This window comes from Sitophilus oryzae, unplaced genomic scaffold (assembly GCF_002938485.1).
Source record: "Sitophilus oryzae breed Bouriz unplaced genomic scaffold, Soryzae_2.0 scaffold_1660_pilon_pilon, whole genome shotgun sequence".
In the NCBI taxonomy this organism is placed as follows: Eukaryota; Metazoa; Arthropoda; class Insecta; order Coleoptera; family Curculionidae; genus Sitophilus; species Sitophilus oryzae.
The window spans coordinates 1,470,802-1,490,126 of record NW_022146348.1 but is presented as its reverse complement, the minus strand read 5'-3'; the positions used below and the strand labels follow the sequence as shown (position 1 = coordinate 1,490,126).

At 33.0% G+C, this 19,325-nt stretch overlaps 1 protein-coding gene across 4 annotated transcripts in view; it reads right to left on the bottom strand.

Annotated features, from left to right (window-relative positions):
• Positions 1-19,325, bottom strand: part of LOC115880890 (hepatic leukemia factor) — a 290,548-nt gene that overhangs the window by 130,024 nt on the left and 141,199 nt on the right. For 3 of the 4 annotated variants that reach the window (XM_030898216.1, XM_030898217.1, XM_030898214.1), the window contains exon 2: positions 10,553-10,764. The exons of the other annotated variant lie outside the window; for it this stretch is intronic. In XM_030898216.1, the coding sequence (XP_030754076.1) occupies positions 10,553-10,764 (212 nt within the window). The remainder of the gene's footprint in view (positions 1-10,552; positions 10,765-19,325) is intronic. 4 annotated transcript variants of the gene reach the window in all.

Below are 19,325 nucleotides of genomic sequence, written 5' to 3'. Positions count from 1 at the left end.
GCCTCCCAAGGAACTAGAATTCCTACATCTATTTGGAATAGTCGTTTAAAAGTTATTTGCAAAAATATACCATCAAATTAGTAAAATTCATAAATCAGCCCAAGAAAGCTACAATTAAAATACCAGCAAAAATGTGATTGTATCATTATCAAACTCGATGTTACATTTTATTTACAAAAATTTGAAGGTACCAAATAGAATAATTTTGTATAAAATAATATACATATTATAGTATATATATATATATATTAAGGTAATAAATTTTATATAATAAAAAAAAGTATATATCAGAATATTGTATGAATTATAGTATTATCTTTTTTGATGTAGTGTAACGTTACTTTTTTCATATACAAATACAAGTATTTAGTTAAGCTCATTTTGATAAAAAAAATAGCTTAAAGAAGAATTCATTTAGACCTTCCTAATATACCGATACCTCTAGTATAGTAATTAGTGATGAGCGGAGATCAGTATGGGTCTTATTGCACAGAAGACCAAAAATCTAATCTAATAATGATTTCGAAATTATTATACTGATTTTGAGGGCATTTTACAATGAGTAAACTCAAGACTTAGAGGATTTTCCTGAAGAAATGTGAATCATCATTGCACTATTTTCTATTAGATAAATTTTAGACTAAAAAAATCCCAAAATGTTTTCCAGATACCTTTTAGGACAAAATTATTTGTAGAATTGCTTTTCTCACAAAATGTTATTATCAGTAATGATAATAACATTTTATCGTAGATTAATAATGTAAAAAGAAAAGACATCGCGAATATTTTTTAATTTAGTTATATTTTAGTTTTATATATGTAGAATATTTAATTTAGTTCATAAAACAATGAATGGAATCAGTTAAAATAAAACCAATGAACGATTAAGACTGGAACAAAACATAATGTGGTTCGACCTTGGCGTTTTTCTATATAGCAAATTTGTATTTGTATTTAAGTACAGTTGACAATGGTAGGTGTGTGTGCTGTACCGAGTTAACATTTTTTTGTAAAAATTCAAAGGTGGGTCCACCTACAAACTGACCTTCTAACCTTTACATCAATGGATTGGTTAAAGCCCATAAAATATAGGAGTATATGGATTAATGTTACTGAGGATGTTATACGTACAGGATGGGTCAAATTGGACGCTTTTACAGGGAAACACCCTTTTCTATAGGAGATAGACGAAAACTAATATCGGTGTCTGGAGCTCAATTTTTATCAAAAACGTGTTGGTGAGAACCGCACTTCGATATCTGTTACCGTTTCGGAGTTACGGGGTGTTTTTCAGAAATGTTCGTTTTTAACGAATCGTTGTAACTTTTTTCCTATGGAAAATTTTGTATTTCTATGAAATCATTTCCAAAAATACCTTTTTACGTAGAATTTAATTGTTTAAGTATAATTTGTTTAAAATTAATAGTTTAAGACATATCAACTACTTGATATTTTGCTCAATTCTCTCTTCGAGATATAGAGTTTTTAAAAATTCGCCAATTTTTAATAAGTAGGCTTTGAACAGCGCCGGCTGTAATACAAAAAAAATCTAGCTATGAGGAGCAATTAAAACGAAAATAATATTTGCAATGAGAGATGCAGAATTTTATAACAATTTAAATTATATTTAATAACATCAACACATTTAAACTATATTTAATAACAATAAGAATAAAAATAGCAAACCAAGACATGAAATTTTGCTACAGGTGTTCGATATGTCGACCGTCTTCTGTTATGGACAAATGGGACCGTTTTTGCACATTTCTCGCTGAATTCATTAACTCAGTGGGGGTGAAAGATACCCACGCATAATCATTAAGTACTTCTAATTCTTGTGTAGATTATAGGGACAATTTAAAAATAAGAACTTTTATTCTTCCGCAGAAATAAAAATCCATAGGCGCTAAGTTTGGCGGCCTCGGCGGCCAGCGGCTGGGATCGTGGTTATGGCTATCCAATTATTCTCGAAATTGGCTGCAAAAATTTGCTAAAAAGTTGCGTTTTGAAGCGGTGCCCCGTCTTAATGGAAAAATATGTTTTCGAGTTCCATTAGAGACAGATTATCAATAAGGGGTCCAAAGCCTCGTATATAGTATTTCGAAGGGTACCATAACAAAATATCAAGTGTGCTATATTTTTGAAAAAGTAATTTTAAGTCCTTTTCAGCTAATTAAAAATATACAGGGTGTCCCAAATAAAAACTCAATTTTTCTGTTGATAACTCTTAAAATTATTCATTTTAAAAAATTATACTTAAACAATTAAATTCTACATAAAGGTCCTTTGGAAATGTTTACTGGTAAAAATACAAAATTTTCCGGAGCAAAAAAGTTACAGCGATTTGTTAAAAATGCACATTTTTGAAAAACACTTAAAAATTGAGCTCCAGACAACGATTAGTTTTTTTTTACGTCCTATAGAAAAGGGTGTTTCCCTTTAAAAGCTTCCAATTTGGCCCACCCTGTACATAAGCGTATATTTTAAACTCAATACAGTTGGAACATCACCATGTTGAATATACTACTCTTTAAGTTAAATAAGGCAAATAAGAATATTTAACTTCCCCAATATTCATGCAAATTGTAAAAACATTCAAAAGTCTGACTGAAATACGTTTGTCTTTGAGTATTTAACAATTCCTATAGTTGCCATTGTGCAAATTCGCAGATGTGTGACCCTTTAATAACGTGTAATCGCAAATTATTTACATTAATACTATGAATTATCTTCCCAGATTCCCATGTCCTTTTCACTACATCGTGACGAATAACGTAGCTTCTCGGTATATAAGAAAGAATATGAGTCACTATGGTAATAAAATATACGCATATGTATTTTTAAAAAATTATATTTTTTTTCAAACCCCACAAAAGTATTTTTGCGACGTGATTGTCAATATAAAAAAGTCATTTTAACGCCTAAAGTAAAGCACTTTTACGCCTAAGCATAAAAGTACGAAAATATATTATTAAACTGACATAAAGTGTCAAATTCAACGAGCGTAACCATAGTTTCTCGATATATAATTACATAAAAGGTATGACTTTTAAATCTTTTTTATATTATTTGGAACGTTTGAAATTGTTTAAAACATTATTTGGGGCGTTTGAAAAAAATAGCATGTTCTATTCGGAGTAAAAATGACTTTTTGTACCTCAGCTGTATGTCAAACGTACAGCAAAACAATTACTCCTAATAAAACATCCATATACTATTTTTTAACCCCACCTTTTTCATAATAGGGTCCATAATAAAAAAAAAGGAATTTCTATGTAGAAAATGATTTTCGTAAACAAAATACGAGTAGCGGAAAAAGGGGCCAAAACACCCTACATATATGCTTATTCTCTGCATTAAGTTCATCAGACCGAAGGGAACAGCCATTCGACGACCGGTTCCGGAGATTTTTCTCCATCGTCAGGCCGACTTTGCTGTAACCCTCGATCTGACCAACGAAAAGCAGAGAATAGCATTTGAGTACAAAACGTACTACTATGGCGAGAGTGCTAGATGCTCTACGCCATCTAGCGGCAGTTGTGACAATCACAGATCGTAACGCCAAAATAACCAAAATTAAAACCAGCGGCCTACGAGCCGATGGAGAAAAATCTCCGAAACCGGTCGTCGAATAGCTGTTCCCTTCGGTCTGATGAGCTTAATGCAGAGAATAAGCATATATGTAGGATTTTTTGGCCCCTTTTTCCGCTACTCCCGTATTTTGTTTATTTATATATACCCTACCTAAGCCTTCTTAGCTCCATCTACGGTAACGTGGATGAAGCAAGCATGTTTGTCCAGTAGGCCGCTGGTTTTAATTTTGGCGGTACGATCTGTGATTGTCACAGCTGCCGCTAGATGGCGTAGAGCGTCTAGCACTCTCGCCATAGTAGTACGTTTTGTACTCAAATGCTATTCTCTGCTTTTCGTTGGTCAGATCGAGCGTTACAGCAAAGTCGGCCTGACGATGGAGAAAAATCTCCGGAACCGGTCGTCGAATGGCTGTTCCCTTCGGTCTGATGAACTTAATGCAGAGAATAAGCATATATGTAGGGTTTTTTGGCCCCTTTTTCCGCTACTCGTTTTTTGTTTATTTATATGTACCCCACCTAAGCATTCTTAGCTCCATCTACTGTAACGTGGATGAAGCAAGCAAAAATGATTTTCACCCATTCACCCCCGGACACACTGATTTGAAAATCCTGCAACATACACTTTAGCAAAACTTATATTAAGACTGCCACATATTTCTTTTAAGAGAAGTGTCAAATCTCATTTTAGTATTATAAGAAAAATGTGTTGCTAATATTATATTATAAACATATACTTAATACTATTAATATTATACGATCTGGTCATTCAATTCCTGTGTATAGGATTTTAATGGATACGACAGAGAATAATACAAATTACCGGTTGACAGACAGAGACACAAAATAAAAGAGGGGAGACAGTGTTGCCGGTTCGTAAGCGTGTAGGCAGGATTAAGAATGAGCATGGTGGGAGCACAAATCGTCTCCGATGCCGATGACAATTCGAGCCTGCTCTCAGTGTTGTTTGGTGTTTGGTGTGCGCCAATCAACTTCCTCTAACAACCTCTGCATAACTATAACAGCATATTGTCAAATAATATCAATAGTTAGAATAGTTTGCGTTTTTTAGCTAGAATTTTTCTAAAAAAAGGTCAACACAGTTTTCTTGCAGCTTTTAGTATAAACTACTAGATACAAAATTCCAGCATTGTGCTGCTATATTTTTCTATTTTCAGAAATCGAAAAAAGAAAAAATTGTTGTTTGTCGTTAAGGGGGGAACCAACTCCAACTCCCACGACCGGTTTCTGGGTCTACCCTTCATCAGGTGGGCTGTCTAAAGATTGGTTCTCCAACGAAACGACAAACACAACTTTACAACAATTTGAATCGGGGATGTCGAACAGTGTCAGTGAGATATTAAGGATCTCGCGCCAAAAAAGTAAGAAAAAAGAAAAAAAATTGTTATGTTTGTAGTTAAGAGGTTTTAATTAATATTATAATAAGTACTAATAGCTAATCTTTAATTTAATTCAAGGATAATATTGTAGTTAGTTATACATAAGGTTAGTAATGTTCTAAAATGCTCTATTCCGGAATTCCAATCAAGATCAGTGACTTTGTCACCATCATCGGATATAGCGGTTGCCTTCTAAAAGACAGATAGATTTCTTGAGGTGGCTGTCGGCCTGATCGACTGCGACTTTTTCAGATCTATAGTAATCCTTTTTTGACCTTTTTAATGATCCTTGAATTACATTCTCCAGTCCTATCCTTTTCAAAAAGTCTAGCAACTCGGAGACGGTAGCCTCCACGTATGCCAGCTTATGCCTGATAGTAAGTGCCCTGTTAGTAGTAGCTTTGACTGTCTTTCTGTCTTTGCTTATCAGGTCTGCAGTGAATTTTGGCAAATGTTTTACCATGAACTGTTTCGCCTGTCTCTGCCCTGGTAAGCGTCTCCACCATTCTAGAGATTTGTTGGCTACCCATCGTTCCGTGGCCATGCTCGTGACTGCTTTTGTAACGCCGCAGAAAAGTTCTGGACTTATGAATGGCATTAATGAACCTTGCTGAGCCATTTCTGTTGTCTTATGCAACCCTTGCGATGATTCTCGTGCCCTGATGTCCAGGCTAACGTAACGTTGCTACGCTCACCCAAAGTATTTAAAGCACACACACAAAATCCCACACTAGTCTATAACCTGACCTCCCTGAAACCTTCGGTGAAACCGAGGGCTGCTTGGCTATCGTCAATAGTAGGTTGTTAACATCCTTAGATAGGCTTACGTGGAAAGATATTCCTTGTTTCGGCCCTTCTATTCCAGATCCCATGCCTTGACGTTCTTGAGTCGGCTGTATACCAGGTTGCCTCAGCTTGAATGGATACACGTTTTATCCAGTCTTCCCTTCCTGGTATAGTTATGTTAAATTTGTTTTTAAAGCTATACCTTGTAGTTGCTGCATCTAGCGGTAATCCCAATACCTTGTCTACCTTGTCTACATTCCTATTGAAAAAATACTGTCTGTGGTTGACTACATCTTTTATTTAACATCTCAGTAATATCGAGAATCCTTCATTGTATACATGAATGTTTTACATACATTTTTATTTATTTATATTATGTTTGAACTGAAAGCATTTTATTTATAAATAACATTTAAATAATTTAATGTTTCATCTAGTGATAGGAAACATTCTGGCACTATCTCCGTGTAAATTGTTTTAGATGTTAACAGATGTCGACGGCTTAAAAATAACAGAAAAAATCCAAGGTCAATGTTAGAAACTGCGTCACTTGATCTGTATGTTACTTGGAATAAAATCTTCTTTGCAGTTGCCAAAACATACTTTTCAGTAAGTCTCGAGTAATATTAATCTTAGCGGACACACAGCTGGTAAGAAGCCTGGTTGCAATGTTTCCCCTTGAAAGTTATCACCTAATTTGCTAAATCTAGGCAAAAATTATTTTTTTCTATTTATCTTATAACTAATGAGTGCTCTGTTATTCAAAGTTGTTTTATAATTTCAAGAAAATACTATTTAGCAGTAATTGCTTAAAAGGGTCCTCATAGTCCGAAAAAGTAGCAAAATAAGCGTTCGGCATTTAACGTTTTGTGTAAAACTGGCTAGCTATTTTTACACAAATGAAGAAGTAAATGAAAGATAAAAGATTATACTATATCCGTACTGTAGCACATTTCTAGACAACTTCTTTAATTTTAAGATTTTGATGGCCAAACCAAACCAAACCAAACCAAACGAGCAAAATATTCCTTAGTTTGGACTAAATTTCCTCGAAAATAAAGACATAATAATTACATTGTTTCAATATCTAAAGTGTTTCTCGAGTTATGGCGTGTTATGTGTTAAAAAGTTTAAATTATCGCGATTACTGACGTTTTCTCGTTATAAAAAATGACACCTTAAAGATATCCTTATAATTCCATTTCAGATGCTCAGAAACATTTCTAATGATTTTATCTAGTTATCTTTTCGAAAAAAAAGTCTATTAAAAATAAGCGGTTTGCGATCGTGATTTTGCTTTACTTGATAGGGAAAGGCGTGCCGGCAACGCCGCAACAGCACTCCGTCGCATTTCTCTCACTCCGACTTAATAAGATCCCTATGCGATTTACTTCCACACATGTAAATACCGACCCAAGAGTAACAGTTGCCAGCACGGTATAAAGAATATCCCAATCCCAGAGTAATAATTCCATATAAGTTCAATGAGTAAAATAATTGACGCACTTTTTAATGCCAACAAACACAAAATATACAACGAAGAGAAGAATAAAGAAACTCTCAAAGAATAAAATAATAGAAAATTGGAAATTAGATATAAACATTTTGTGTTAGTCAAATGGCTATCAAAACGAGTAATATATCAACCGTTTAAGTACTGCTTATAAAAATTGGTATTAAAAAAGTAATTGCCCAGGAAGCGTCGATAATAATACCAGCTCTTTATTCCATTCGTATAATTTTAAAAGAGAAAGTTTCTTCCCTTGCCATTTACTTAAAAGAAACTGAAAGTGTAAAAAGAACCGCTTTTAAGCATCAAATGATCTTATTCACTGATGAGTATTAAAGATACATATACGTATAATGTTACTTTTAGTAGTTCGTTCCATTTTATGAACATTTACTTATAGTCATAAATAAAACTATAGTAAAAACTAGATTTTGATGTTTCATAATCCATACCATTCATATAGGATGTGAATTATCATATAGTTAAATAGAAAACAAATCAAAAAACGTCTTGGAACCTCAAATGATGTTATTCATCGATGAGTATTATAAACTATTATAGATACTCCTTTACCGTTAATAGTTATAAAGATGCCGTTACACGGCGCGTGGATCGCCGAGCCTGCAACAAAAAATTTCACGACGCGCTCCGTGTGATTGGGTCGGCAGGCCGATCTTCGGGCCACGGCCGGGTATATATGCAGTTACACGGCGCGTGGATCGCCGAGCCTGCAACAAAAAATACGCGCCACACGCCGTGTGAATGGGTCGGCGCGTCCTTAATATTTTCATGGTGTCTGTCTGTCTGTCTGTCCGTCTGTCAGTCTATAACACGATAACTCAAAAACCGCTGATCCGATTTTAACCAAATTTGGCACAAAAATACTGTCGCACCCGAGAATCTGGCCATTAGTTTTTGGTGGGGGTGGGGGGTTGGTAAGGGGGTGTGGGAGGGGGTTAAAAATTTTAAAAAATCGTAACTCCAAAATTACAGTAGCTAGCGAAACGCGGTTTTCAAATTAAGATTAGGAATAATATTTGCAACAAAATTTGTAATAACATCAAAATCAGTCAAAGTCGCAGTTTTCGAGATATTAACATATTTTAGTATGGGCGGCTATACGTGCCTCCCGGTGCCAATTTTTTTGTCTTTTGTCCGAAAATTGAATGGTTAATATGTGTTTTAAAGATTTTATCATAATAATAATGTTTGACTTTAATTTTACTACAAAAACATCACTTTTTATGGTTTTTGTAACAATATTTTTAGGCCTCAAAAATATTGTTTCAGTCGGACACTAACTGTTGCTAGATAGAAATTTTACATTAAAACTAACAATTATTTACTGGCTAGTAGAATATAAGCTTACGTTTACAAAGGATTTGTTTATTTAGTTCGAATTCAACCTCATCTAACTAGAATTTTGACTGAAAGCTCAAAAACGATAGTTTTTTTGATATTTTCCTTGGATATGTACCGATATTAGTCTGCTTTACATTTTCTTATTATAAATATACTAGTATTTTCAAAATAGTTCTGCTATTTCGCAAAATATATTTTTTAAAATAATATATGGAGCCAATAATCAGAAATAAATTTATGCAAAAAACTCAACAATGAAAACAATATACATAATTTACGTTCCACACTTTTTTAACTGCTTGCTAAATAGCCAATTATTTCTGAACGCATTTACGTTAACAGTTCATTCAAAAATATTACTAAAACTGCACGTTTTACGCAAAAATTTAGTTCGTATAATGTTAACTTACTAAACTCAAAAGCTCATTGTTAAAAATACTCTAGGCTTTGATTTTGATTGAAAACGCGGTTTGATTTTTAGGACTTTAAAAAATTTCAACCATATATTCATGTTTTTTGTAATTTTCTCTAAAACGGTCGGGGCGGGAAAGTGAAATAGCAAAACCGGTTCCACCTTTCCACGGAAATTTCAAATAAAATAGTTCCAGCCTCAGGCGCTAGGTGGTAGTGCAATTAATTTTTAGGTTAAGAAGTTGTTAATAGTTATTGCCAGATGGCGTTAAATCAGAATTTTTTTTGTAGTTTCCATACTTTCCAACGGCTATTGTCATACTATTGTCAATTCTCAAAAAATATTGTCGTTCTCATAGCGCCAATCATAATATTATCAAATAATTATCAATTTTTACCAACCAAACCAAACCAAACCAAACCAAACTATAATTTGTTATATGTGTTTTAATTAGACAATTCGTTTTGTTTGTGGCCCTAAAAATATAATGTAAGTCTTTTATTTTTGCCATCATTTAAGTACCTATTTATATTTACTCCATTTACAAAACTTTGGGCGTATTACGTTGGTCTTGTTTTATTATAATAAACGATATTTAAATATTTGACTTATAAATAAAAACTTTAAAATTATAAATAATATTTACACCGGTTTGGCTTTAATTTTATTTAATAATTGTATAAATTATACTGTTAAATCTTATTTTTTACACATCACAATGATACTTGTTATTAGTATTGTTGAATTTGTGTAAAAAATAAGATTTAATAAGCAAATTTAATTATTTTAGAGTAAAATTCAATAAATACGCTCATATAAAAAGCCCGCGCTTCGTTCCATTTAAAACAAGCCCTACTCAATAGATGGCGCTTCTAGGGACCATTTTTTAGTATGGCAGAGTCCATTATTTCTAGCTAGGTATATTCTTTGGCAAACATGTTTAATGTATGTCAATGTTGACAAGTATTGATAATTTCGATTCAAAATATCTCGAGAACCATTAGTCGTAGCGATTTTTATCAAGAGACCTTTTTTAAGTAAAAAACGTCTAAATGTATATATTTTTACTCAGTAGTTTTATACAAGTACCAACGAAAAATTATTACTCTTCAACAAAACAGCCTAACCTAACAGAGCCCCCCACAAATAGGATCACTTCATAAATTATTTGGAAAAAATTGAAATAAAAATGAAACTTCTACACCCTGTATCTCCGAAACTAAGCATTTTAGGGACATACATTTATACGAACTTTTTTACTTATTTTTATCTGCAGAATATGCTGCCGAAGTTTCCGGAATACAGTTCAGACACCCTGTATAGTAAAACATATACTTTTTGAAATATGATCGACTTGTACTTTTATACCACAGATAATATTATACTGTTACCTGCGCTTTATACCGAAGAGATTAGAAGACAAAATATAAACAAAATCAATAATTCTACACCTCCACCAGCAAGAAAAATCTAGTCATAGAATCGGCCATACCATTGATATAGACGTGCTGTCTCCACAACTGTTGGTACTGCGTCCATCTTTGCGCCTCCTGGACGTCCTGCGTGCCGTTGGAGCTGGGCAGGCCGGCCTGGACGTGCGTGAGCGTGCCCTGCATCACCCCCACGGCAATGGGGTGGCCGGAGGCGGGGGCGACGGGCGTGTTCGCCACTTGGGGTTGTTGGGGGGGTAGTTGGTATTCCATCCTGTGCGGGGTTAAGTATGACGTTTAGGTATGATGGGCAATCGATACGGAATCAGTTAAAATTCGGTTGTCTAAGTAAAGTCTTAACATTTTTGTTCTAGTCCGATTTTAATGATTTTTTAATTAATTTGTGACTAAATTATTTGCATTTTTAGTACCTTCTTCTATTTTCTCCATATTTGCTTTTGAATAACCCAAGTAGCACAATAAATGATTATGAGAGTGAAGTGTTTTATATACGATTTATTAAAGCGATCTCATACACTGAATTGTTATATAATAAACGCAAAGAACACAAATTTATCATAAAGACAAATGAGTTTTATTATTTTGTTATATAGATGTTTTGGCGACTAATTTATAAAACATTTTTATAAATATATTCGTTAATATGCTCAGGAACGTTTATATAACAAATCTTATACATCTATTTATGTTTGAGCTAGACATATTTTATAATTGATTTATAATATAATTTAAAACAATTACAAAATATTTACAAAACAGTTATAAAAATATGCATTTTAGTTTATTAAAACATTATCGACATGTTTTATAGCTGTTTTTACGACTGATTTATAAAACAATTTGGTCTTCGCAATAATTTAGCCGCGACCGCTACTCTAAGAAAACAGTTTTATAATTGCTGTTAAAGAAACGAATTAAAATTCTTATAAAGCGATTAAAAAACAAAAGTGTTCCCCCAAATACAAAAACGTTATTTAGGAAACCTTATAAACATACTATAGCACTAACCGGAAACTTTGGTTGTGGTCAGAGTTTAAAATATATTTTAAAATTGTGGTTTTATCTCTAAAACTTAAAATGTCAAGTATTTCTAACTAGAAGATTTTATTTTTGATATTAAACATATTTGTGTCTAAGGGTAGCTAACAAAAAATAAATAACATAAGCAAAATGAATAAAAAATAATCAGGTTTTGAATATATGTGTACTTTACCATTTTAAAATCAGTTTTATCTTGGTCACTATAAATATAATTCACGATATTATAATTTTATTCTTGATAACTAAAAAATAAAAATGCAGATGCATGCTACAAAAATATTTTAACTGAGACAAATATGTTATTTTTAAAATATTTATAAATCTTTTATAAAACAGTTTTATAAATATTTTGTAACCTACTCAATATTATTTTGTAAGCGTAATCGGAGAGTTTTTAACGTACTTCTAAATAAGCATATTGTTTTATAAACCTGCGCCTATTTCGTGTTTATAACTATCGTATTAGGGTTTATAAAGCACTTAAAAAATAGTACATATTTATCATGAATTGTTATATAACACTATATATAACCATTTTAAGCACATTTGTGCCATTTGGGAAAACAGTAACGAGTTACAGCAATTTTAGCATTGATTTTGGGTCCTCATCACCACACTTCTTATAAAACAGTGTTTTTATTTTTTTGTAATATCACTGTCATTGAAAATTCATTATTATTGTTTATTGGCGTTTACTCTAGTAGAGATAGTATTAAATTCTGAAGTATCGGCTGTTGCTGCTTTAATTGATCATGGCAGAGATCAACTCCTGGACTTAAAACCATATTTGCTAGAGTAACTGCCTAACAGACTATAATATAATATGATTTTTCAACGAAAGTGACATTACATAAATCATAAACACTATTTTATAGGTTTGTTGACTAGGACCAAAAACAAGAGCATCGTTTTTATGTAAATAATACGGAAAATGTTATGCGAATATTTCCAAAAAAATATTGAGATCAATCAAAAAACTACTGAGGAAAGATACAACTAGATGATTAAGTGATTTTAAATTCCTTTCGTTGTTCACATACTCCACAGGGTGTTGCCAACTTTCACCAAAATATCAACATTTCGTTTCCCCTCGTATAATTGACAGATAGCAACTTTCATTTTTAATTTAGAAAGAGATACTAAAAAGTCAAATAACACAGCTACAATTGCTTAAAAATCATCAAAATCAGCCCACTAGAACAAAATATATTAAATTTAAAATACATGAAAATTTTAAGGTGTCCGTTTTTGGTGCCGGCGAGTGTATTTTTCAATTAGTAAAATGAAAAATATACATATGTTGACCCTTTCAAAACCCCACTCCCATTTAATGCAATATATTTTTGTATAGGGCCCCCTAATTAAAGATTACTTTAACTCGGAGTGAGAAAAGACTTTACTATTTTTCTTAGAAGTTTTTTTCTTGGTTTTGTTTGGGCTAAGGGCTAAGTTTGTTAAATATGTTACCATACGTTTATCATAATTGAGGAGCAGACTTTCTAAATGCATTTTGTCCATTCTTCCAAATTTTGGCAAACAAAGAAAAACTGTCACGCTTTTTGCAAGAAACTTAGTGTACTCGAAAAACTAGTGTACTTGAAAAATGGATAAAAATCATAAAAATAGTATACATACATGTGAAAAAATCTAGTTTTGATGATATCGAAAAAAATTGAAAAAAACTGTTAAATGTCTTTTAGACGTGAAATTTCTCTTTATTTTTCTGCTACCACTGTCCCATTAAAGAAGGAGGAGAAAAGGTTCTCAAGGCTTTGCAAATATTATTCAACAAATGTCTTGTCGAAGGAAGAACGCCATAAGAATGGGATAATGCCAATATAATCCTATTAAATAAAAAAGGGGACAAAATAAACCTTACCAACTATCGGTCTATTAGTTTACTGAGCCACACGTACAAATTATTCACAAAAATCCTCACAAATCGTCTCTCGCTAAAACTAGAACAATATCAACCAAAAGAACAGGCTGGATTTAGATCGTACTTCGGTACAAATGACCATCTGTTGGTGGTGAAGTCCCTAATAGAAAAATGTGTTGAGTATAATAAAACCCTCATTTTAATATTTGTCGACTACGAAAAGGCATTCGACTCTATCGATCAACACAAATTATTCAAGGCCCTAGCCGTATGTCGTATAGATACCCGTTATACTAACCTTTTAAAATATATATACGACCATGCAACAGCATCTGTATCGCTATTAGAATATATGTTCAAAAGACAAAACTGGGAGGATATGGGCATTAATGTTAACGGGGAAATGCTCAATAACTTGCGTTTTGCTGATGACTTGGTGCTGATTACAGACAAAATACACGAAGCACAAAATATGCTAGAAACACTTAAACGGGCGTCAGATCAAATTGGACTACGCATAAATTATTCAAAAACCAAACTAATAACCAATCTTGTTATTAGTAGAAATGTCTTGGTAGACGGAGCAAGTATAGAACAAGTATTATTAATATCGAAATAACAATTGGTCAGCAAAATAAAACACTAAATCACCACAATACACCAAAACACTTTTACTTTTACACTGGACCCGCGTTTCGCTAACCATGTTATCGGCATCAGCAGATGATTATAAACTAAAATACAATCTACATTGGAGCGTTTTTATACTCGCTCAATGGGCACATAGTGGGCGTGGCAAGCTGATTTCCGTCACTAGAGTAGTAGGAACAAATAACTTGAAAGAATTGGACCGTTGTCTCTGTTCATACTATATTTACATTTATTAATTCTGATGCTTTCATATGCTACTAATTGCCTGTAATTTGAGACTTGTTTAATTAATTTCAAGTTATTAAGATCTATACAATGTTCTTTATCAACAATATGTTCTGTATATTGTTGTAATTTAAAATTTGTTTTTAATTTAAATTATTAGGTAATCCAAAGGATAAAACACCTCTACTGGAAAGGTCGGGATTTATGAAATTTCTTGTAAAGATTGTAATCAGAAATATGCAAACTAGAAGATCAATATTAACTAGATTTAAAGAACATTTGGCTCAGATAAGATATGGTAGACCGGATAAATCTTGCGTTGCCGAACATATTGTTGATAAAGAACATTGTATAGATCCTTAATAACTTGCAATTAATTAAACAAGTCTCAAATTACAGGCAATTAGATGCATATGAAAGCATCAGAATTAATAAATGTAAAGATAGTATGAACAGAGACAACGGTCCAATTCCTTCAAGTTCTTTGTTCCTACTACTCTACTGGCGGAAATCTAACTGTTACGCTCGGTGGGTTCTGACTCGGTTGGCTAGATCTTGCCACGCCCATTCTGTGCCCACTGAGCGAGTATATAAACGCTCCAATTGTAGATTGTATTTTAGTTTATAATCATCTGCTGATGATGCTAACATGGTTAGCGAAACAAAAAAGTGTAAAAGTGTTTTGGTGTATTGTGGTGATTTAGTGTTTTATTTTGCTGTGTAACACCAAAGGTTCCAACCCTAAACTGTAACAATTGGTCGCGATTACCAGACACACGAGATACAAAGAAGAATAGGACTAACATGGGCAGCATTCGGCAAACTAAGATATGTGTTAAAATCAGATCTACCAATGTGCTTAAAGAGGAAGGTGTTCCATCAGTGCGTTATGCCAGTACTTACATATGGCGCAGAGACGAAAAAGTCCATAGAAAAAATCCGTGTAGCCCAACGAGCTATGGAAAGAGCAATGCTTGGTGTATCTCTAAGAGACAAGATACCCAGTACAGTTATAAAACAGCGTACACGAATAACAGATGCTATATATCTGCTTAAAAAACTCAAATGGAACTGGGCTGGGCATATTGCCAGAAGAACGGAGGATAGATGGACCAAGCTAATACTAGAATGGCGGCCAAGACAGGATGCTCTCAGAAACAAAGGCAGACCTCCGACAAGATCAGATGACTTAAAGAGATTTAGGGGAAACTGGATCCAAGTGGCACAGGACCGAGAAGAGCGGAAAGATTTGAGGGAGGCCTACGTCCAGCAGTGGACACTTCAGGCTGGTTGTTGATGAGGATGATGATGACTGTCCATATCCCCAACTACATGGTACTACAACAGTCTAGTCAACTACAGTCATAGTTCCATTCATTATTTTAAGTACCTAGTATTATTCAAAAAATAGAGAAGTTGTAGTACAAAAAAAAACTGTTCATCTGGCAATGACAAACAAACAGCAGTATGTCCACAGCACACAAGGACATACGTCTGTTTGTCTACCGCCAATGGAATAAAGCACATAGAAAATCTAAGGTATATAGTATTTTCGCCATTTCGAATGGGATAAAATGTATTTAGCACGTCGTCGTTTCTGGCATCATATTGTTACTCTGTGTATGTACTTTGCAATGCCACCTTTTTGGTTGAAAATCTTAAAAAATGCATTTAGTAAGTCTGCTCCTCAATTATAATATTAAAACTAACTTGTAGCTTTTAATATACCGGGTGTTGCATCGTCGAGCGGGACATAGGAAATCCCATGTAAATTTTAATGGGGTCAATTATTGGCTTCCCTAATTATTTTAGAGAATAATTCTATTTAGGTTTATTGAAGAGCACTAAAATCCACATTCAAAAGAATAACTTTAGATATTTTTTATTAGCCCGTTTACGAGTTACCGCCCGATTTCTTTTTAAATATTTCTCCTTTCTTATGGCCCTGTATTTACTTATGAGCACCAGTCAAGGTAAAAGATAACTGTCAAATAAAGTTGTCATTTCAGAAATGTATCTATTTAGTGCTTTATTATTATTATTAAAAACTTATACCTATATCGAAAATATTAGCCATGAATTACACTACCGAAGCAAAAGTATTGATGATTAAATGGTATTATCAAGGAAATAGTTATCAAAAGGTGTCGGACATGTTTGCTGCTCTGTATCCGAATAGACCGATACCTGGAAAATCTACAATCGCAAGGAATATCCAGAGATTTGAGAAGGTACCCTAATAAATAACTGCAGATGTGAAGCAAGACAGGAACAAAGAGAAGATGCAAGAAATGATACCGACTTGGAAGTTTTATTGTGCGTGGAAGAGAACGATGGAAAGATCAGCACAAGGAAACTTGAGGATGAAATAGGAATAGATCACACTACAGCGTTTCGAATTTTGAAACGACATAAATACTATTCCTTCAAATATGAAAAGCACCAAGAGCTACGAGATGGGGACGAAATACGACGGCAGGCGTTTTGTTTTGATATGATGGAAAGAGCAAACAAGGATAGGGAATGTTTAAAAACTTTTACCTTAAATAATGAACCCAATGTTCAAAATTATCGATGTTGGAACAAAGAAAACCAACACAGGTTTGTCGAAACAAGGACGCAATATCCACAGAAAGTAAATGTTTGGGCAGGGATATTCCGACACAATATTATCGGGCCATTATTTCTTACGCGAAATTTAAATGCAGAATATTATTTGGAACTACTCGAAAATCATATTTTACCTGCTTTACATGATGCCGTTAGGGAAAATCAGGAAGTTTGGTACCAAATGGATGGCTGCCCGGCACATAGTACCCTGGCTGTTCGGGAATATTTAGACAATAGTTTTAACGGAAACGTTATTGGCCTAAATCATACAGTAAATTGACCAGCAAGGTCTCCTGATATTTCGCCAAATGATTTCTTTCTCTGGGGCCATTTAAAAAACAGGATATCCAAGTATAAAAAATACCCAAATCTAGACGAGTTAAAAAATGCTATTTCTGCCGAATGCAATAGAAATTCAGTTTACCAACTAGCAAATGTAAGAAGAGAATTTTATGATCGCCTGGGTTATTGTCTAGCAGTCGATGGAGGAATATTTGAACATCTTCTTAAATCCTAAAGTTCTAACAATTTAATAAATAGTACCTAAATTAATAAATTATTGAATATTGTAATAATACTATAATTAACCTTGTAATTGATTACTTTTTAATACATCTTTAAGATTTCCGATGTAGGAATGAGTTTTCAATAATAATAAAGCACTAAATAGGTAAATTTCTGAAATGACAACTTCATTTGACAGTTATCTTTTACCTTGACTGGTGCTCATAAGTAAATACAGGGCCATAAAAAAGGAGAAATGTTTAAAAAGAAATCGGCGATAACTCGTAAACGAGCTAATCAAAAATATCTAAAGTTATTCTTTTGAATGTGGATTTTAGTGCTCTTCAATAAACAAATAGAATTATTCTCTAAAATAATTAGGGAAGCCAATAATTGACCTCATTAAAATTTACATGGTATTTCCTATGTCCCGTCCGACGATGCAACACCCGGTATAGGGGGTATATTATTTAATAATATTTGTGATTAATAATGCAATCTTAATAAATCTGTGCGTATTTAATAATTGCTTCCATACATAGTTTTAATGAAAGATAATTCTATATAATTGAAAATATTGAGAAAAATCGCAGAGAGAAAGAGAGAGTTATAATTATAAATATAACATGTATAATTCTATTAATTTGTGGTTATTTATGACCGACCTAGACATATCTACATCTATCATCAAGTAGTTAGCTAGCATTTATTTTACAGTAAATAATATTTATTTTAAGTAGAACTGTTTTCAGCTGGTTTACAATCAGTGGCGGATACAGAGGGGGGCCCATGGGGCCCGGGCCCCTCCTAAAATCTGTAAATTGGGTTAAGTATTAGGCTTTTGGGTTAAAAATTGCGCCCTAAAAGGCATATTTGGCATTATTTTTTATTTGGGCCCCCTAAAATAAATTTCTGTATCCGCCCCTATTTACAATGTTATATTTCAGTTCGTTAACGTTGAAATTAATCATGATAAATGATATATGAGGATATTCAAATAAGTAATAAAGATTTTGTGTACCGTATACTAGAAAAATATTGTTGTTTTTTAGAAGATTCTTCGTAGGTTGCGATATTATTACGAATGGGTAGCATTAATAATGGCACAGTCAATTCTTAATGTTCCTATAATAGTTAAAACTTATAACATACCTTCTAATTTTGAAACATAATAATTAATACCTTGAATCTTTAATATAATACTGAATTTATTTTTGTTACGATGTATAAATTGTAGATTTCAATACCGGGTGCGTCTGAAAAGTCGCTCATCCCTATAACTATTTGATTTTTTCAGATAAAAAAACGAGATTTGGTATGTTAGAATATGAAATAAATTAGGATCGATTGACGTATTCAATTATTTCCGGTCATTTCCCGTTTCACCGAAAATTACTAAAAATTTTGATTTTTAAATGTACCCTCAGTATTTTTTTACTTTATTCAATAGAAAATAACACTCTGAATAGAATGACATATAATATGTCAATTTTTGACATCATATGGTTTATTTGAAATTATCACTTGCGGTTCGTAACGAAATTTTGACTCGAAATACCAAGTGTGTGGTATCAAATTATTCGTAAAAAAATGCTTTTTCCAAATATGCTAATGAGCCACCCTCGTTTCGTTTGAAAAAATTGAGATATGATTAAAAATAAGATTTCAGCATTTTCTAACTGGCCAGGACAAGACACTAAAAACATTAGACGATCAAATCTATTTTTCCAAGGCTCCTTGATTAAGAATTAGTGTTTTTAACATAGCCCTGGCACTCTAGATTGAATTTTAAAATACGATTTTTCATTAAGCGAGAATGTCAAAAGTTGACACATGATATGTCATTTTCTATCGAATAAAGTAAAAAAATACCGACGGTGCCATTTAAAAATCAAAAGTTGTAA